We start from the raw sequence: 22785 nt of genomic DNA on the forward strand, positions 1-22785 counted from the left end.
CGTACAGGACTGCATTGGTCTAAATGGGAAGTATGACAGAATGTGATTATTCAGTTTCTAGGCCAGTTATGCTCTGTTTTTTGAGCTAAATATAGAAGCGTTTAAACCTGCTTTAAATCTCAAAGAACCTTTAAATGGATCAATGACACATAAAGCATAGCAGTTAGAGACCAGTATGTCAAAAATGGTCAGCTGTCATTTACCTGTCCACATTGTGTTAGCTGCAGAGGCCTAGTTTTAGAGTCAGATCTCCTGGTGGGGAAAACTACTAGAAAAGATGGTTGCCATGGCTGTGCAAAAGTCAGTCCCAAATAGCATGACACCATGAGTTTATGCAAGGCTTTGGTTTTACTGGCTAGAAATCAGAAATGCTGTCAGCTGTGAGGATTAGCAATCCATGTCCCCAGGCTTCTGGCACAAAAAGTGCAAGGGTATTGAGCAGACAGGTGGTCAGGTGGACCTCTGCATTTCTAAAGACAATAGCCTGCACCCCAAATCAAATCAGGAATGGAACTTTTTCCTCGAGCTGCTGTGGATCATAGTTACATGCACAAATGGTATGAGATCACGGAGCTCAAACTGGGATGAGCAGGTGAGCAAAATGTCAGGAGAGTCAAAAGATCAACAAGACAGCCTCAACCAGGATACTGCATAAATGTTATATGGATTAAAGTGACCAACTTCAATCGACTGGGGCTCAAGACTTTAAATATCTGGCACAGAAAAATAGGAGGATAAAATAATATTATCTGTAAAAATGTTAATATTTCCTTTATTGTAACAATTTTGTTGAGATCTGCATTGTACCTTGTCTATATTTGCCACTTTCCCACAATTCTGAACAACATACTGTGAAGCAAAACTAATTGGTGTAAGCTGATCTATTAAGAAAGTGCTATACTCCTTTAACTAAATAAATCTTCCAGCCTCAGGCAACTTGTGAATAGGTGGAGAAACCTCAAAGAGGCAAGATGAACAGTGCAAGTGAAAAGAATATGCAAACAGCAATTGGAGACATCTTGAAAATAACTGTATGTCACCAAGCATTTAATACAACACTTTTCTCACAGCAAGCACATAAACACTGAACAGAGATGAAAAAGACATTCAAGTTTCATTCAGTTTTTCTAAAATAAACAAGCCATATGAAACAATATCTATATAAAAAGTATAAAATAAATACACTCTCACTGCTGGAATAATAATATCTGGCCTGCTTTGTCTTCCTTTTTATCTTTTCCCACTTCTGCATGGGGTCGATGTGCTTGATCAACCTTCCCCATATAACTTGGTCCTGCACCTACTCCCCAATCAGACCCTATCCCCCCACTTCTGCTTCGGCCTCCCTTGATTTCTCTGCCCCTGTACTCCCATTCCCATCACTCTTTTGATCATTTATTCATTGTCTCTCCACATCATATGTCCATACCACTTCAGTCTACTTTCCGGCACTTTCTTAGATATCTCTCCCACTTTCGTTGCACCTCTGTCTTATTTCTTATTTTGTCTTTTTTCTTAACTGCACGCATCCACCTCAACATTCTCATTTCTACTACATCAAACTCCTTTTACTGCCCGTGTCTCAACTCCATACATCATTTCTGGTCTTACCACTGTCTTAAAAACCTTACCTTTAACTTTCTCCTTAATTCTTCTATCATACAATACTCCTGATACCTTCTTCCAATTGTTACATCCACAGTGCACTCTATGGGTTATCTCTGCATCTAAATTTCCATCTTTGACTACCACTGATCCTAGAATTTAAATGTATCTACTCTTTTCATTAGCTGTCCCTGCAGGCTACCCTCTGAATCCTGATCATCATTTACCCTCATCAGTGGCGGCTGGCCAATAGAGGGCGCTAGGGCGCCGCCCTCCCTGAACCACACACACAAAATAATAATTATATAAATTATTTAAATGTATAATTATATGATGTGATATATTAGAAAATCTTCTGTAAAAAATAAATGTTTTCACCATCACCATATAACTTCTCTGCCTGTCAGCACGTCTCAATTTCAGCTGAGGGGCGATCGAGATATCGCCCAAAGGAGGCGGGTCTTTGTAGAATTTAGTCAAATGCTGATTCAAGATATAAATATATTCAAGATGTGACATAAAATTTAGCCAATCAGCGTCCTCAAATCTTAACTGAAATGGGCGATTTTTCTGTCGCCCCAAGCAGCTAAAATCAAGGATGGTCTGTAGTGGCGCAATTTTCAATTAACATTACGTGACAATGGTGGACTCAGGTGTTGTTAATTCCGGACACGAACCCAACTCTGTTCAATCTCTACTCCAATATCCGTTTGAGAAGAGAACTTTGGCAGAAAAACTGAAGGTAAAGGAGCTGGGTCCAGATCAGCCTAACCTCTTAATCAGACAGCAGATAAGCGAAAAAGGGAAGAAGTACACGCGCTACTCTTCCAGTTGGTACACCAAAAAGGCCTGGCTATGTGGATGCGTTTCTGCTAATGCCTTATTTTGTTTCCCGTGCTTGTTGTTTAAAGCAACTGGGACAGATCCTGCTTGGACAGTTACGGAGTGAGAGATATGAAGCACCTGTCCGAGAAAGTAAGAAAACATGAGAACACCAGGACACACATGGATAATTCCGTCAAACTAGCCATTTTGGGAAGAGTAAACATCGCTACTCAGTTAGACGACGGTCACAGGATTGCGATAAGAAAACACAACGAGGAGGTAGATAAAAATCGGTATATTTTATCCAAGATAATTGATTGTGTTAAATTTTGTGGGGCTTTTGAGTTGGCCTTGCGTGGGCACGATGAGACTGACTCGTCAGACAACCCTGGCATTTTAAGGGTTTAGTGGATTTTGTTGCCTCGCTAGACAGTGTGCTAGACAGTGTGTTCCTGTACAAATAAGTAAAAAAAAGATGCAGTTTTTTTTTTCCCACCACAGTTATTTTCCTGTACATGGTTGTCCTCACATTTGTCGTGTGTGTGTATATATATATATATATATATATATATATATATATATATATATATATATATATACTGAAATAATTGATCAGACATGATTTAATAATGTTCTTTAACTTTGTCTGCATTGCAATAAATCATATTGCTTTGATTTGTGAAGAATTGTTTGAGAAATTGTTTGCTGTACCACAGCCCCACCTCAAAACATTTTCACCAGCCGCCACTGACCCTCATATATTATGTCTTCTATCCTCTGTCTTCCAAAGCCCTTCTCCAGCTTCCTCTCCACTTTCTCTTGTCAGGTGCTGCACAACACAATGTCATTAGCAAAAAGTATGCAACAGGGGGATTGGTCTTTTATCCCATGAATCGACACGTCCATAATCAGATCAAACAGAAGATCCCTTGTGCTGACCTACTTTAACTGAGATCTTGTCTGTTACCTCAATACTGCTTTTAATCAGAGCCTTCACTCCCTCATACATATTTTGAATAATTCTCACAAACATCTCTGTTACTCCTGTCTCTCTCGTGAACCTGCACACGTCTTGATGTGACACTCTATCATAAGCCTTCTCCAATCAATAAACATCATGTATTGTTTTTCTCAATGCTTCTCTATGAGCTGCCACAATCCAAAAACTGTTTCGTGCTGTTCCCCTAAAAAAACTGCTCCTCCACCATGGTGGTCTCTTCCCTCATTTGTCTCTGTAAAACCCTTTCCCAATTTTTCATTGTGTGTGACATCATCGTTATCCCTCTATAGTTTCCATAATCCTGAATATCACCTTTCTCATTATGAATGGGTATAATCGCACTGTTCCTCCACTCCACTGGTATTCTCTCCTATTCATAGATCCCTCAACACATCTACTCCCTCTTCTCCTAAACTCTTCCACACTCCTGCTGGTATTCATCCAGTCCTGTTGCCTTTCCATTTATCATTTGAACAGTAATATCTGGTAAATGGATTAAACAAATTCAGGTATTCTTTCATTATTTTATTATGATTAATTATGGCAGGCATCTAGTGTATCTTAATTTTTTTAGGTTTAACCAATGAGAATTTAGTTGGACTGTTCAGCAGTGTTCTTAGATGGTTTACATGATATTTTACAAATCGTTTCTGGTACATGCAGTAATCTTAAAATGCCATTGCCTCATTCCTGTCAGACATTGTGTTTGGTATTGGGATTATTAATCTGGAAACATAATATTAATTTTAAGTGAGGAGAGCATGCTGTATTTACCAATAAAACTAAATGAAGCTACTTATTTTTATATTATTACTATTTGATGTACAACAGTATAATGAAAGGGTGAAAACAATTTGTCCTTGAATTCGTTAAATAGTTGTAGGTTAATATAGTGGGTAGAAATTCTGTAAATCAAATGACAATATGGACTACTCTTTATCCAAAACTGATTTAGTTTAGCAGGCCAAGTCTTTGCCTATTCAGTCCTAAAACTTTGTAATGTTTTGCCTAGCGATTTTAAGAAAGCCCCATCATTCAGAGAACGTCATTCCCGGTTAAAGCACAGATAATTTGGACTAAGGATGCTAGGTGGGTTGTCCATATAGCATTTTTAAAATAAGTTTAGCACACATTTGGATTGGTCTCTAATAATTTGTTCCCATTCTTTTTCTCTTTATAGTGTTTTGCAGTGACACTTGGTGTCATGGTAATTTTGATCATGTTGTCTCTCTTCACCAAAGAATGGGACAGTGGCATGCATGTGTCATCACTAATGACAGACAAACTTCAGATGTTTGTAGTAATTCACCAGAATGATTGATATTAGTGCAGTGAAAATGTCATTTTCTTAAATGACCATTGGCTCAGATGTGTATTTTCTTGGAAATACAAATACAGTAAACTGAATTTTTGTTATCTTCCACTTTTTTGCCAGCTTTATCTTTTATCTTTTAATTATATTATTAATAAAGAGCTCTAAGAAACCGACTCTATATATTTCTATGTGCTGTACAGAATATAGTGAGCTGTATTTTTTATTGCATGCTATTTAGTGTTTTAACTTTCTGTATCTATAAATGCATAGAGTGCTATAGACTGGAAGTGTGTTATATAAAAAATACATTTGAACGTGTGGTGCTATTACATCACAGCTCCAGAAGCTTTAGTTCAATTCCCAGGCAGGGCCAGTCTGTGTGGGGCTTCACTGTTCACCCAGCACTCTTGTCAGTGTTTGCTGGGTACCTAAAGATGTACGGATTAGGCTAACTGGCAATATCCCATTTAATACTGGTTCCTAGCTTGTAGACTTTGGCCTCCTACGACCCTGTTCTGTAATAAGTGGGTTCAGAAAATGAATGAGTGAACTAAATGCTAATTTTCAAGTGCCAGTCCTGTAATCACTATGATTAGACAATGCAGATCTTCAAGTTTGTGGAATTGTTATGATGAGTTACAGCAGATCTCTCAATCACAGTCCTGTACATTGACTGTTTGGGTCACTGTAGATCTCCGTTAGGTCACTGTTCTTATATTGATAGGATAAATGAATGCAGATCTGACAGTCCCAATTATGAAATTATAATAATGAGCCCATTAACTCTGTTCATTAATGATGCATTATTAACTCACATTAAAACCTGAAGGCATCCTATCCTAAAAGGTCTGGGCTTTCACAATAACTAGAAGACCTTCTAAAATGGTAAACATGTTTTTCTTGTAAATCCAGTCTCATAATAAACTTGCTTCAAAAATTTTGCCTTCAAACTCTTTCTTTCAGAATCAAGTTTATATTTTATTAGGTGGCTAATGACTATTAAAAGACTGAAATGCAATGTGAAAATAGGTTAGTGGGCAGACAGCCTAATTTTGAAATGAAAATCTGCCTCAGGCAGTAAAGGGCTCTTGCACATTAAACTTTACAAAACCAAAAAAAAAACACTCTAAATCTGTATCTCTGCAGAGAACAGGAATGCATACAAGCCACAAATGAAAAAAAACAAGGGTTCATATAATCCATCTCTGAGCACAAAAGTGTCATCAAGGAGTAAACAACATAGGAATCCATTTGAGGCTTCATCCTGTATGAAGCATCTTTGAAGCAAACGAGACAAGAAAGACACTTGCTGTACACAAACAGATCTCCCTCCTAAAAGAAAACAAAAAAACGAACATTTCATTTTAGTCTTTAAGTGTAGCGTAGATGGTAACAAAAATAGTTAGCAGTACTGTGTTCATTCTGGCTTTCACTCCCATGTGTAATCATTGTCTCTATGGAGTTTGCCTGTTCTCCTAGTGTCAAGGTGGGCGTTCCTCGAAGAGCTTCATGCACATTCCATCCATCCATCCATTATCAAACCTGCTATATCCTAACTGCAGGGTCCCGGGGTTCTGCTGGAGCCAATCCCAGCCAACACAAGGTGCAAGGAAGGAAGCAAACCCTGGGCAGTGTGCCAGTCCACCACAGGGCACACCCACACACCAAGCACACACTTGGGACAATTTAGGATCGCCACTGCACCTAACCTGCATGTCTTTGGACTGTGGGAGGAAACCAGAGTACCCAGAGGAAACCCACGCAGACACGGGGAGAACATGCAAACTCCACACAAGCGAACCCGGGTCATCTAACTGCGAGGCAGCAGCGCTGCCCACTATGCCACCGTGCCGCCCCATGCACATTCCTAAACACATATTAGTTAAACTGGCAACAGGGTCCTGTTTGAGAATATGTACCTGAGTGGGCCTTTTGTTGGACTAGCACACTAACAAGGTCTGTTTTCTGTCTTTATGCCAAGTGATGCTGGGATAGACTCCAGTCCCCTGCAATCCTGAAATGGAGTAAGGTATAATCCAAATAAATAAGATGAAGAAGAACAATAATAATAGTGAGTAAGGGTGCCTGTGATGAAATGACACTTTATCCACTGCTGGTTACTACATTGTGTTTAATGATGCTGGGACAGGCTCCCCTCCCATAACACTGAAATGGAATAAATCAACTCATAAAATGAATGGATGAACAGTATCAGGTTGAGCCCCCTGTTGTCGAATATGCCTCTAGGTAGCCAGAACACAAAGCACCACTTTAGCTTCCATAACAGCCACCATACTTTCAGTCCAATACTTGCACAGAAGCACAAAGGAAAACCAATGACTACAGACAGTTGAGTTTTCTTTATTTTTAATGTTATTTATGTAGGTCACAGAACAAAGTTACCTTGCACAAGCTACTCCCTCTGTTTTAAGGTCTGGGCACTAAAAACATGGGACAGTAGGATGAGAAGAGATTTACTTACATTAGCCACCCTAAGCAGATAAAGAGAAATATTTCCTGAAGAACAATGGTAAACCTAAAGTTGCATGCATTTGCTTTTAATCAGTGCTTCTTTGAGACCTTTCTTGAAGCCTTTTAATCATTATGGACAAGGGAATATATTGTTGTAAGTCATACTATGTATCCATCCATCCATTCATCCATTTTCTTTTTGTTCTTTTTTCACTCTAGAGTTGTAGCGAGCCAGAGCCTATGCCAACAGTTCCTATCACAAACTGGGAACAAACCCTGGTTGGGATGCCAGTTTTAACATCTACTGAACCTGAGATTACAATAGGCATTTTTTGTAGAATCTCCATGTTTTCTTTATTTAAATTGAAAAGATCATTTTACACTAAGGGCGGCACGGTGGCGCAGTGGTAGCGCTGCTGCCTCGCAGTTAGGAGACCCGGGTTCGCTTCCTGGGTCCTCCCTGCGTGGAGTTTGCATGTTCTCCCCGTGTCTGTGTGGGTTTCCTCCGGGCGCTCCGGTTTCCTCCCACAATCCAAAGACATGCAGGTTAGGTGGATTGGCGATTCTAAATTGGCCCTAGTGTGTGCTTGGTGTTTGTGTGTGTCCTGCGGTGGGTTGGCACCCTGCTTAGGATTGGTTCCTGCCTTGTGCCCTGTGTTGGCTGGGATTGGCTCCAGCAGACCCCCGTGACCCTGTATTCAGATTCAGTGGGATAGAAATTGGATGGATGGATGGATTTTACACTAAGCTAGAGTACACATTAACTTTAAATTAATGTTTCATTAAGTAAGCATACGACACGGCATAATTAATTCACACAAAGGTACATTATAAATCTTGCATAATCCAGTTTGGGACTATGCAGGGGATGGAGGGCTGTATCTACTTCAGCAGCATTAGGAGCAAATCTGGAAACACCCTGGACTCAATTAAACTTGGCGTACTTAGCATCCATAAACTGAACTAGCTTTCTCAACTGCTAAGTTATGGAGAGGTGTGGTGTATTTCAACAGAACTGAACACAAACCAGGAACCAACCCTGGACGGTTGACCAGTGTTCAGAGGACCAAACCCACTCATAATAGGGCCAACTGCAGATTCCTCTTCACCTTAACCTGTATATCTTTGGATAAAACTGGAATACTTCATGAAAACTATTTTGGGTGGACAAAGAACACACAAGCTGTGCATAGAAAGTGAATGAGCTTAGAACTGAATCAGAGTTTAGCTTCTGGAGCTATAAAGATGGAGCATTAGCCACCATGCCACTCTAGCACTATGCACTGTTGTATAAGCAACTGAAAGAAATCATAGATTAAAAAAATGAATGTAATCAATGGAGTTCATTCTTTTTTAAAACGTTATGGGAGATAAGTCAGGGTTTTAGATATTCTGGTATTTTCAGATGAATATGGGCAAATCCATGCATCCACCTCCAGAAGCCCTTTATCTAATTTATAGATTTATAGTGGGCCACAGCCTAAGCACATTCACACACCCACATCCATGTTTATTCATACAGGGCCATTTTAGGGTTGCCGCTTAACTTGACCTGCACACCTTTAGGACTTGGGGGAAAAAACTGGAATACCTAAGAAAAAAAAAACCAAAGGCACACGGAGAACATGCAAAGCCCACACAGCCAATAACCAGGCTGTAATGTGAATCCGGGCTTTATAGGTGTGAGGCAGCATTGCTATACACCACACCACACTAGACAAATCCAGTAACTGTTATTTCACACCATGTCATGACATTCATAGTGAACATTGTTAAATCATGCTTTACAACATCAAGAAGTAAACAAATTCAAATAATAGAACAACATCCAGAGTTGCATTGGCTACATGAGTTTTAGTTAAAGGGTAGAGGAAAACTCATTAGCAGCTATAAAACAGAATTGTTCTAAATATGGTAGAAATCATGCTAGTATTGACAAAACTGTGGTTACATATTCATTTTTCACATTTTTTACCATTTTAAAAATATTCACAGCACTCTTTGAATTTATACACTAGAATATAAGAACTTTAAGTGACATAATTAGTGCTACCAAGACTAAATTTTGACCTTGAGGGTTAAAGTTCAAATCCATAAAATACCAAATCTGTCACGCTGGTAGAGTGCAATAAGTTTAAAATAGTGTTGCTAGGGTCTTGACTTGCATTTGTCATATTATTCCTCAAATGGCTGTCTGCATATTTTGAGATCATCTGTCAGTGCTGATCACTGCTAAGCTCTATATACCAATTGGGGACACCTGAAATCACCTAATACAACTGGCAGTCTTTGTACACTTTTACTATACGTCTCTCAAAGAATACTTCTTTATAGATGTGGCACCCACTCTCCAAAGCCCTCTGCCCAAAACTCTGCATGAAGGCCTATGAAGTATGAAGTTCACCTCATGCCCTTAAAAAAAGACACCAGAGCCATAGGGAAAACATTTTTGGTTTTGTAAAGAACCATCCACATGGATGTTCCAGAAAGAACTTTTTTTTATTTAGATCCATAGCACGCTCCATAAATAACAACAGGTATTGAAATCCCAGTGCTTTTGTGACATTGAATGGACCCCCGCTGCATACAATCACACAGGCTAAATTCAGGTTTTCTTGATCTGTCACATCCTATAGGTAGCCAGATACATTAAACATTTCTGTTCTGTCCACATATATTAGGAACCTTTTCAAAGCCCAAAGAAACAATTCCTAACCAAAGAAAGTTGAGAGAATGAAATGGTTCTTTATCAAGTAATGGCTCTACAGGGAACCACACAACCCAGTAAAGTGTCTACTACAGAACCATTATTTTTAAGAGTATATCGTGATCTAAACTTGTGGGTCCAACACAGAGTACAATGAACAGCCTGCTGTCATTGAGACTGGCTGCTCAAAGTGTACAAACAGATGTGAAACGGATGGAAGAATTATGACTGAGAAGGAGACAAAAGTGAAATGAATACCATAAAACTGCCCACAAAGAGGCAGTGGGATTAAAAGGTCAGAGACAATAACAGCACCCATAATTGCTGGAAGGAATAGAAGGCAGAGTGCAATTAAAATAAAACAAAACACACACTGCACACACAGCAAACTCCCATGCCAGAACCATACACAGACATCAGTCTCAAGCTAAGGGTAATAAACGATACAGAGCAAAAAATCGAAAGATTTCTAAGTGAATATGAACGAAGAAATTCTGAACATGCACTACCTGTGCTGTCAAGTGTCAATAGAATACAAATCAACACCACCATTACTGCAAATACCTTATATACATATTCAGATGTTCCTTCCTGTGCCCTGCTTCAATTTTTTTGGAAATTTTGATATCACATGCCAAACAACTGCTCTTTAAATTTGCTTCAGGGCGCACCGTGCAATGAATGGGTATCCCGTCCAGAGCTGCTTTCTCCTTTATTCGCAGTACTGTATACTCCCAGGGGAAACCCCGCCTGTCCTCGGGTGTCCTGGGTTTATTATTGGAGCAAAGGCGGGTTACGTGACACGCAAAGTGAGGTGGAGGCTGCAGCCGAACCAGCGCCCTTGCAGTCCAATACCTTAGCCAGTAGGAAAGAAAGACATTTCCCAGTTGATGCATTTTTAAAAGGATGAATTCGTAAAGGCTAAATCTAAACATAATTATGCGTGTAAAATACAACGACGATTTGTTTTTTCAAGATTTTAACATAGAAATATTTTAACTAGGAATTCGAATTGCTACACCACAAATCAGACAATATTGCACACTTTTAAACATTCCCCGTGGTGGCATTGCCTATGATGAATATTTATAAAACAGCACGTTTAATATAAAGGGCCACAGAATCCACCAATACACCTTCCAATATTTAACGAGTTATTCTTGAACAATAAACTATTCTATTTGACATACAAATCTCATGTGTAACTACTAGCAGTTCAGAAAAATAAATGAGTTTATTTAAATGGTCTGCACCAATTCTTACATGAAGTACAGAATGTTAGAAGAACAACGAGAACATTCATTCAGGTTTCAAGAGCTCGCGTGTCGATTCGTCAAACATTTCTGTACTGGAGGTGTTCATTGTGAAAGTTACTGTATTAAATAACTCAGGTCCATTTTGAAAAGGCACGTTTTAAGATACCTTTTTGAAACAGGGAAATGTAATTTCAGAATTTTGCAAATAAATATTGTTTTTTTCTGAGATATGAGATCTTCATAAAGACCATATTATGTATGCTTATCTTGACGGCGAAAAATGATGAACAAAGTCTTTATTTTGCGAGCGATGAGCGCCATTCACTATAAATGTCATGTCATTCTCGGATTACACCGCTTTTTTGTAATCCCAATAGAAGCGCCCCCGGGCAAAAACTTGAAGACAAAGTGTGGAAACACAATCTGTTCACTCCAGAAAACAAAAGATGAAGGTCTGGAAGACTTCATGCGACACCCCCTATAAAGTCTGTGGTTACCTCTTTTCATCTAATTTCTTTATTCGCGACACATTAACAAAATCAGACAATAAAACAGATGATGAATATGTTAAGCTATTGACTGTTCTTTGCTATACACTCTCATGAATATCGCATATTCAGCAGTGATTTAAATGATTATTTGCGTAGATGTTTAGATTATTACAATATAAGACAAGCTAAACGAAACCTGTCTTTAAAAATGCTCACATATACAGTACACGTTTTTGCTAGTAGGTAAATGTACTAAGTTGCAAAATGCATATTTTAACTCATTTTAAATAAAAGTGTTTTGATACACTATAAAATCATACAAAATGTTAATCTAAGGCAAACAACGATCAAAAACTCAACCAAATGTTAATAAAATGGGAGAAACACCAGCTGCTTAGCTGTTATGAGAGCGACTAGTTATGTTGATTGCAGCCTGTCTCTCAAGTGATTTCAAAATGTTCTTAATGGATAGCTTTAATTTCACATTCAAGTATGGCTTAAAATGTTATATTGTAGGTCACATGAATCATCAAATACAGTTACAATTTTCCAAATCACAATAATAGGACAAACAAATTAACAGTTTGAGAATTTCACACTCAAACAAAGCCAAGACAACAGAAACCTATAAGAGATTGAGTATGCAAATATTACAATAGTGAAAAATTGTCAGGGTGGTGTTTGCACGTCCTCCCATTTTTTTTTTTTTTGTGTTTTGTATTCTGTCCACACATCTAAAGACTTACATGATGGGTTAATTGTTGACTTGAAACTGCCCCTATGTGAGTGTGGGTCAGTGCGTAAGTGGGCCCTCAGATGGACTGTTATGTGCCCATGGCTGTCTCTTGCCCTATGCTTAGTGCTTCTATGATAGGCTCCAGCCAGCCTAAAGTATGTAATTATGCGGAGTTTCAAATATTATGTTATATCACCCACTAACAAGAACTGTGACATTTCGTCACAGGTTCAGATTAAATTCATTTCATTGAATGACTAATAAAATAATTCCTCTGAGAAATCTGGAAACAGCATGCTCTTCCACATTAATCCAACTGACGTGCATTGGTTGCTCCACTACAAGGTGATAGATAGATAGATAGATAGATAGATAGATAGATAGATAGATAGATAGATAGATAGATAGATAGATAGATAGATAGATAGATAGATAGATAGATAGATAGATAGATAGATAGATAGATAGATAGTACTTTCTCTTTTCCAAGGAGCAAGTATAGCTTTTACAAAAGTTCAAGAAATATAAAAATATTATTACAAACAACTGCTTCAAACACAAAACAAATAACAAAACAGCAAGAAGAAAAAACTTTTGTCTTGATTAAACATCAGAGACCAGTCACAGTAAAGTGCAATAAAGGTGTATTGATGTGGATATAAAGCAATCCCAGTATTTTCTTGTCAAACCTCTGCTGAATTATTTGTTGGCTAAAAGTACTCGATGCTAGTGTATAATAGAGAGAATGTTCAGAAGTGTTAATAATGGCACTCAGTTTTGTTTTTGTTTTCCCTTCCAGGGGTCGAGAGTGCATCCCCAAACCGAGCCTGCCTTCATAATCAGTTTGTTGATTCCATTGGCTTCTATTGAACTAATTTTGCCTGCCCAGCACAATAAAGCGCAGATAAACACACTAGTCACAGTGTTATGAAACATGTAAATGATGTAATTTATGCTTTAAAGAAAAAGTATGTTCTGCCCTTTATTATATAGATGTACTGTACATTTTGTGATATTGAAGACAACTACAGCACCTGATTAAAAGTGTGAGTGGGTATATTGTGCAGGCTCCATGCCAATAATGACCAGGAATTCCACCTCTGCTTCCTAGGTGTGCACAGACAACAGAGATAACCTTTGACCTATCCCAGTCACCTGAAACTGTTAATGTGTATTTTTAAATCATTATAATAAATATTCAGTATTATAGATCTTTGAAGTGATTAACAGAAAATAAACACCCTTTTGTATGTATCATACCCTATACAAGTATTGAGACAAGTGTCCACAATCTGTCTTTTATGTATCAGGTCATACCAGCAGCATTCCTCATAACTGACCAGCTAATCTCAAGTACACTCTTAAAAGTAAAGGTGTCATAGTGGTTCTTAAGAATAATGCAATTCGGGAACCATTTTTGGTACCCAAAAGACCCATCCACAAGAAGGTTCCAGAAAGAACCTTTATTTATTTATTTTGATCGTTAACAGGATTCATACCATAAATAATTATGAATAGATGTTATTAGATATGTGAAATGCCAATGGCTCATGATTTTAAAGGTACTTTTGCTGCATACAATACAGGTCAAGTCCATGTTTTCTTAGTGATAGGTAGCCTACCATGTATTAAAGATTTCGTTTTTTCTTTTTCTTTTCTTTATATTAGGAAATTTTTCAAGGCACAAAGAACCAACTTTATATGCAAAGAACTCTTCCCAGAATGAAACAGTGCTTTGTCAAGCAACCGATCTCCGAGGAACCACATAACCCAATAAAGAACCATAAAGTGCCATTAAAGAACCATTATTTTGAGTGTGTAAGACGGCAGTTGTTTGCATAGCAGATTCACACACGAAACTGTGAGATACTGGAGGAAAATTCTAGGGAGATGCAGTGACCTGGGATCTGAAATTGAGCTCGTTACTTGTACCGTTAAAGCAGTAGCACCACCCTAAAACCTTTTTTAAAGTTTTTGGAAGAAAATAATGTAGTAAACATTATTCTCTACATCAAAAACAAAGAGGATTATAATATTACTAAAAAGCGCAATGGCAGGTTGGTCTGCGCCCTGAATTGTGTTCTAACAACGAGAAAAATAATCCCTCAAGTAATCTTATTTGTTTCGAAATCAAACTTAACTAATGGATGTATCCGTGTTTCTCGATAATAAAAGACACGAATAGTTAGGCCAGTTTAACTTCACAGCGAAGGAAGCCTAACACATTTCAATTCTGAGCAGATATAATACACAATTGTGTAAAAATTGCACGCCTTATTATTCGATGAGAATGAATGGGCACGCAAATTATACATTCAAAGGTAATCATTAGACCAGGCGTTTCGAAAGGATCTGCTGTTAAAAGTTCTCATAAAAAGCATTGCATAGCGAATCAAATTCTTTAAATGCTTAGGTAATGGATGGTGTTCTGCGGAGTTTCTTAACAATACCTCTGTGTTTACCCTGGGACTCCGCGTTGTTTAAACAGCCAACCGCAGTACACGGCCGTATTGACACTTCATAAATCGTCTTATGATTGACAGCAAGCTTAGCGGATACACGCTGCGCTCAATCCCACTGTGTCAGGGGCTGCTGAATCAACGAAATCAACAAGCACCTTTCTACGCTTTTAACTCGGCCAGTTTGGACTACACCGGTACTGTGAAAGAGAAACAGTTTCCTGTTCATAAAAATCCACATTAAAATTGCCAGTCACAAAGAATCAATTTGAAAAGGGAAAAGGCAAATAAAATTATAGGAAAACATGTAAAATAAGCTTAACATGTAATTACACGAGAGAAGAAACAAACGAGCACGAGACAGACACCGTAAACAAAATATTCAGCTAATTACAAGCAGCAGCTTCATTCAGCAAGGTTATAAATTACAATTAAAATGTATTCAAAATGTGAGCCAGACATTTCACCAGAGGGCATCCTTCAAAAAAAGATAAGGAGTACACGCGCGCCATTCTGTCTGATTAATTATAGAAGATAAAGTTTTCATAAAATCACTTTGGTAGCCACGATCACAAAACGCCTTTCAAAATATTTAATGGTGCACTAAAAGGATACAACACATCACCTATTGTTATGCAGCACTTGAAATGATGCTCACTCGAATACTTTTAAACGAGAGAATTGCTTAATTTATTTTCCATCTACTGAAACTAATATGCAGATATTTTAAGTGATTTACACAATCTGCGTAATTTGATAAATTTCCGGGAACACAGTCAAATGACTTTCGTTTTAAGATTTTTTTTCCCTCTAGATAAATAAATAATATAATACTCTGTATGCTCGTTGAAGTAAACCCGCGTGAAATTGGCAACAATAGATTTACGTGATTGAAGAAACGTCGCAAACAGCGATCCATCACTTTTACAGAATATTGCATTTTTTAAATACAAACATGAAAGATTTACTGGTTGAGAAGTGTTTTCCCCAAAACATTTTATTTTCAGGAACATGAGACTTCAATACATCATCAAGTGGGTTTCGTGTCACAGGGAAAAGAAATGAAGTGTCTGGTTCAAGGTCATCGGAGGAATCAAGAGGCTGAGTTGCAGGGACTTCGACTCAACGTTATGTTTTACATGCAAACCATACTGCCTCCTAACAGAACGCCGCATTTATTGCTTTATTGTGGCGTAAATTTAAATCAGAAGCAACAGCTTGGTGTAAACTAGTAAACCTCTACAAATATCTGATCTGATAGATCTGTTTTAATGTATTATTTGCATTCAGATTGGCGTTACTTATTACAATCGTGTTAAGCATCCAAGTGTTTAATTTCCTGCTCATGTTGCATTGATCTTGGTAAACATGAAAGGAAGTCTTTAAACCAGTCTCATGGTAAGAACACAAAACTATTATTTAATGAAACACTGTTCTCCTAAATCAGACGCCGCATAACTTGAAGGTCTGCTGCTTGTGTCGGTCGCTTCTAGTAAACTGCAGTCTGCATATTTTTGCACGGGTTTTACGTGCATGTGAGGAATCACCACTATAAATAAGGCGGTGTTTACATTCACCAGTAGTGTCCGATACCCCTGAAGTGCTGGTCCTGAAAAGTGGAAGGATTGTTTACCTACCTAATTGCCATTGCCTAAATTAACAGCTCAAGATGAAAAAAGTCTTCAAATCTTATTTATGGGTTTAAAAAGTCACACATTTAAAGCAATAAAAATATTACGATCACACCACTCATAACATTCACAAGTCAGTGCTATAACTAAACAATTTCATAAACATGATTTCTTCATTTGTGAAGTATGATGATACTAAAATTGCACGTTATTGCCGCCATTCTTCAAGTTGATGCTCCACGCGCTTTGCCAATTTAATCTGTGGCCGCATAAATGTTAACACATGTTAGCAGATTCATTTTCCATGTATAGCATTATTACTACATTTAAACATTTCCCTCCTTGTTAACTTGTACGACTGTATGCTGGTGACTTCTTTGCTACAGTTGTAAAGGGCCGTGGCAAAGACTGTCCACTCAGGATCAGGATAATGGCCACTCACCTCCGCGGGACACTTTAGACTCCGCTAGAGCTGCTCCAGGGCGCAGACTGGCAGGTATGGCTTCACATTCCACTCGGCAGCGGCAGGCGATTTTCATGAAAGAACGACTCGAATCATCATAGACGGCACGCACCGGGCACGACGAGCGCCGAGCCTTAGGGTCACGGATTAAAAATCCACTCTCCAGCTTTCCGCGGTGTCTTTGCGTAGCTGTCCAGTGAGAAATTTATCATTCACTTCCAGCGAAGCTGCAATACGAAGCCGTAAGACTATGGGACCGTGTACATCCAGTAGGAGCAGCTTTAAGAATCCACGCTCCGAGATGAGCAGCTCGTCCAAACCCAGTTCTAAACTTCATACAACAAGCCCACGACTGCACGGCATTGGAGTGTTGGCAGGTGCCGAGTGCTCGGAGTTAAAGCGCTCTCTCTCCCGGGCAGCGCCGCTCCTCCAGCTGGTCGTTTGTTAACCCATTCCGCGCCGAACACTTCGCTAAACTCCTAAAGAATGGAGTTCTGTGTGTAACCACAATGACTTTCAGGGCGTAACAGTTTCCAAAGTAAAGTCCTGAAATACCTTGTACGCGTTGTCTATTATGTGAAAGGATTATATAAGTAATAACACAATTATTTTAGAAAGTATAATGTCCCGACCCGAACGTTTAGACAATCGTTTATTTTATAGCCAGCTCCAAATATCACCATTTATATTTCACGAAAATGTCATTTCTTCATTTTCATAATTATAGTTCGCTTACTTAAACTAGCTTTTAAAACACATCAGATTCATTTGTTGATGCAAGTTACAATCACTTTTTGTATATAGATTTACTTGTACTATTTTACTACTAGTCGCTGTGATATAAATGATATCCATCCATCCATCCATTCATCCATCTCTCTGTTTTCTTAACCACATTATTGTTAAACAGGATGTAGGAGCCTGGAGCTTCTCTCAGTGGCACTGGACACAAGGTAGGAATCACTTCTGGTTACATACCCAATATAGATTATATTTTAATTAGAGTTGCCAATTAGCCTAAAAACTTTTCTTGGCTTGTGGAAGGACATTAGACTCTCTTTAGGAACCGCACATGAAAAACAAGGAGAGTATGAAACACCCTACTTAATATACCCCATCCAGGAATCAAACCTGGGTCTAAAACACTGCAAGGCAACTATTCTACCTGCCGTACTATTCTTAATCATATTAGTACATGCTATAAATGTCAATTCATCTTTTACAACTATTAGGTGTTTGAAATAGGTCTAGAATGCAACTTTTGCTGACACCATATAAGGTTTAATGCAGGACTAGCTTATGGATGGGATGCTTGTCATTTGTCGGGTAAATTCAGAATCACTATTTTACCTGGTAAGATTTTTAGGATGTCAAAGAAACCCAGATTACTCTGAGAAAACATGAAAACACAGGTTGGATATGCAAACTCTACACAGATAGAGACTGGGCTGGAAACAGAAATCAGGTCAATAAAGCTATGAGCTGCCACCATGCCACCCACTATATAAACACTTCAATATCAAAGCCAAGTTTCTAAATTTGAGTAAATAATATTATATCTGAAGGAGGAAAGGCCTGCTTTGTTGGTTTATCCTGGCAACAGTGGGTGCAAAACAAGTAAAGAGTCTTTATCCCATATAGCAAAACAGTTCTACTCACTAATCAAGGTGCTGGACAGTGGTGACATGTTGCATATTGATTATTACATGAAAGTAAGAATTTCATTGCATTCTGCACATGTGAAACCTTTAATATTTAAATGTGATTGAAACCATTGTAATTTTAGAAAACATTAAAGTTATGGACACATATTGAGCCATTGATGAGATCTGAACATGCATGTGTGTTTCAGCAAATAGTTCCTGAGCCAGTTGCCTGCCTGCTACATTGCAGTCCACTCATTTAGTCATCTATCATGGGGAACACAGTGACCATCAACTGCATGCTGTTTTCTTTGTCAATGTTAAGGTCACTTGCTTGGCAGCATTAGTACAAAGCTATTGATACTAAATGTGTGCCCTTTAGTCTACTTTAGTAAAAAGGTAAGTAAAAAATAACAAACAGGCATGCAGACTATAGACAAATAAGATGGATTAAGACAGCAAGCCACTTTATATATGTGTAATGTGGCAAATGGTTTAATTTAGATTCAGTAATTGTTTCTAGACCTGTTTAGTTCAAGGGTTCTATCGCATATTCCAACAGCAGGAGAAACAAGACAATTATCACAAAGAGAGATCCTGATAGCATAGACTCAGCACGTAGTCACTGAGTTGAGTTTGGTTGGCCAGTATTAAGTGTTCTTATTGCAGTTACCCAAGAGTCCTTCCGACCGGCTGCGTGACATGCAACTGCCTTACATCTGCCAGCATATCCTTGTAGCTCAGGATGCCCCTGCACGTCTGTTTTAGCCTGAGGGACCGAATGAAAGGGAACATGAGAACAATCTGGGAATGTTATCTGCTACATTGGAAACATTTTTGCTACCACAGTGCCTTGCAACACAACATCATAACCTGGCTCATTTACTTTTTTGTTGTTTTTGTTTTTGATTGGCTCAGTTCGGCACATCTAAGTTTAATTGGAATGGTTACAAACTACTGCATGGATAAAAATAAAGTTAATTTTATTTAAATGTATTCTTGCACAGTTTCAGAGGTGTTAGGTAACTAAGCCGTTTTTTCAGACTTAAACTGATTTTAAAAACAGCTGTGTTATTTTGAACAGTATGGTTGAGAACATGTCTAAATGGGACAGAACTGTGCAGTGAGGACCAAATGAGGTAAGTGGAACAATCACACAAAACTACATAAAAATAAAGTGAGCGATCGTGTTATGAAATTTAAACCTGACAAGTGACATTAATTCAGCTTAGAGGAACATTTAAAAAAAGTCTTGCTATCCAAATGCAATCCAAATTCTGTGAGTTAACTAGAAGAGGAGAATGGTGTAACCTGTCAATGCATTTCCATCAGGCAGTCTCAACTATTATCTCTGTGGGTTTTTTGTGGAACTATAGAAATGCATTGTAATCCTAAAGGATGTTCACATTTGTATTAAAAAGTATTTGTAGATAGGGACGACAGCTTTGCTTTGTGTCTCTAGAGCCCCACGTGTGCTCATGCTTAGAATCAAAAAATCATGCTGTATCTTTGTTGAAACAGGCCTGTCCTGAATAAATACACATCAGAAGCAGGCTTTTGGCTGTGTGTTTGTCATGGAAATTATGAGAGGGAGTAAACAATGATAAAACTTGAACTGGAGACTAACGTGCCACAGAAGTTAAGTTGGCTCTGTTTGTATGATATCATATGTTATTAATTATATTAAAGATGTTATATCCTGTTAACCAGTGCAAATCGTGGTGTATATAGCACATACTGGATCATATTTTTGTTTTTTGAGAGCCTGCAGTCAGATCCATAATTCATGAGTTGACATTTTTGATTATTGTTTCATGTGAAGACCATTGAATTGCGTTTAAAATGCACACAAATAATGACCACTACCTAGTTCACTTTAAGACAAACCCCATGAGAATATATACTTTTTGAATGTCATTATGGTCAGGATGTCTTTCACTTCAGTATTACAGCTTTTTCTATTGTAGTCATCCATCAGTACATCTAGTGCTGGAGCCTATTCTGGCAACATCAAGTACAATGTAGAATTCAAACCTGAGGACATCTGTCCATCACAGGGCACTCTCAGAGTCATTAATTTGGACAATTTAAAGTATTGAATTAGTCTAAGAGGAAATTAGCATAACTGGAAAAAAGCCACACCATTATGAAGAAACAAACTCCACTCAGACATTCATAAAGTTTGTAGATACACTGGGGTATCTTATTTGTGAGGCATCAGTGATCCACCGTAATGTCTCTTAGAATTGTATATATATGTCTTGTGGCAATAGGGGGCGCTAGTGCTCCCTTGAACCCTCAGGTACAACTCCAGACACCAGGTAAAAGTCCAAGACTCTTTATTATTTTGCACAGTGCACCAAGCACCTTCCACACTACTCATAATCTCGCTACTAACTACAATAAACACAATACTCTCCTCCTCTCCCAGACACTTGCTCCTCTACCTCCCAGCTCAGCTCAACGCCTGGACTGAGCCTTCGTCCATTTATAGCCCCTGACCCGGAGGTGATTCTGTCCCAGCAGTCCACAGTTCCTTATTCCTTCCGGGTCAGGGCAATCAATCCACCACTTCAACCCGGGAGCACGACATTTCTTCCCGTCATGTGACCGTGATGCACTTCCATGTCGTACGGCACCACAGAGCCCATAAGCCCCCCCACATCGACTCCTGGTGGTCCCCAAGGTATCCAGCAATGCTGTGTATAAACACTACAAAGTCCATAAGGCCCTGCTGGACCTCGGGGCACGATCCTGCTGTCGGGAGAGCTCCTCCTGGCGGCCTAGGGGTGAGGACCGGCATGGGAAGCCGGCAGTCCTCCACAGTCTCTATATACATTTGTGGAATCCACTCACTCCATTATAGGGTCACTTGGGCCAGGGCCTATCCTGGCAACATCAGGTGTAAGACAGGAACAGGCCCTGGCTGGGACATGCATCCATCACAAAGCTCAACCACATATAAACCTACAGTTACTTAAACTGAGTGAGTTTAAAATTGTTGTTCAACCTAACACAAAGATGTTGGCATGTGGAATGAAATTAAAGTATCTGAAAAAAAATCAGTGGAAACATTGGGAGAATGTGCAAACTTCACACTGATAATTACTACTGGGTTAGAAATTTATCCCTGGACTGTGGAGCTGTGCAGCAGTGACCACAGAACCCTTTATGGAAAAGGAGTATGCTGTTATCTAGAAAGAAAACGGGTCTCCTACATTTCACATGATAATTTTAGAGTGATTAGAAGTAAAAGTAGTAATAATTTTCTCATGTCTGAAAGTTGTTTCTTTTTCATTCATCCAATCCTTGTGTCTGCATCCATCATGCCATATGGTTATCTTTCAAATTACCTTTCTACAATACTTTTTTGGCAAGTATTATAATAGCAGTCTATTATATATAGCACAGAATAGGGTACTACAGTAACACTTCTGTGTCTCATTATTTTGAACACTATTTTAATAATACATTAAACCATTAAATCAGTTTGACTAAGAATAAAGTTGGTGTAAGGAAGGAGTTAGACAAAGCTACGGGTATACATTTGCATTTGGTTTACATTGCTATGGAGCAGCAGGTCAAGCAAAGCAGCCTTATACAAGTACTGGGACACTGCCTTCTGTGGACACAGAGAAGTGGCAATGCACAGACATGAGTACCATATTGACTTTGATCCGATAAAATATATTTCACTTCTACATTCCTTTATTTAACAAAAATCACAAAAAAGTGATTCTTTTTAGTCACTTATGTAGGATATTCTTCCTTATTATATATTTGACAATTTATAATCAGTGCGAGAGAAAATTAAGCTTTAGAGTTTCTTGAGATTAAACTGAATTAAACGAAATGTGCAGCAAAATCCATTCATATATTGTTTTCTTTGCTTGTATGAGTTGTGGCTCAGAGGTGCTTCAGATTTGTTCATAACAATGATTCTTAGAACTGGCAATGCAGAGAATGGAAATGGTTATGTCATCAGTAGAAATCAAGTGACATGCTATAGTGGGATGTCCTCCTCCTTTTTCTATCTATCTATCTATCTATCTATCTATCTATCTATCTATCTATCTATCTATCTATCTATCTATCTATCTATCTATCTATCTATCTATCATAGTGACATTGTATTAATACCGAAACTAATAACCAGCTCAGGGGTTATTGATGATGGTTTCT

General features: G+C 38.4%; 1 protein-coding gene across 1 annotated transcript in view; it reads right to left on the minus strand.

Moving 5' to 3' along the window:
* LOC120542084 (semaphorin-3F-like) overlaps window positions 1–17390 on the minus strand; it is a 188404-nt gene extending 171014 nt beyond the window's left edge. Inside the window, exon 1 of the mRNA XM_039774232.1 lies at window positions 16940–17390. Coding sequence (XP_039630166.1) covers window positions 16940–17036 — 97 coding nt within the window. The 5' untranslated portion in view covers window positions 17037–17390. The remainder of the gene's footprint in view (window positions 1–16939) is intronic.
* Between the last annotated feature and the right edge of the window lie 5395 nt (window positions 17391–22785).

Source organism: Polypterus senegalus, chromosome 13 (genome assembly GCF_016835505.1).
Source record: "Polypterus senegalus isolate Bchr_013 chromosome 13, ASM1683550v1, whole genome shotgun sequence".
NCBI classification, from domain to species: Eukaryota; Metazoa; Chordata; class Cladistia; order Polypteriformes; family Polypteridae; genus Polypterus; species Polypterus senegalus.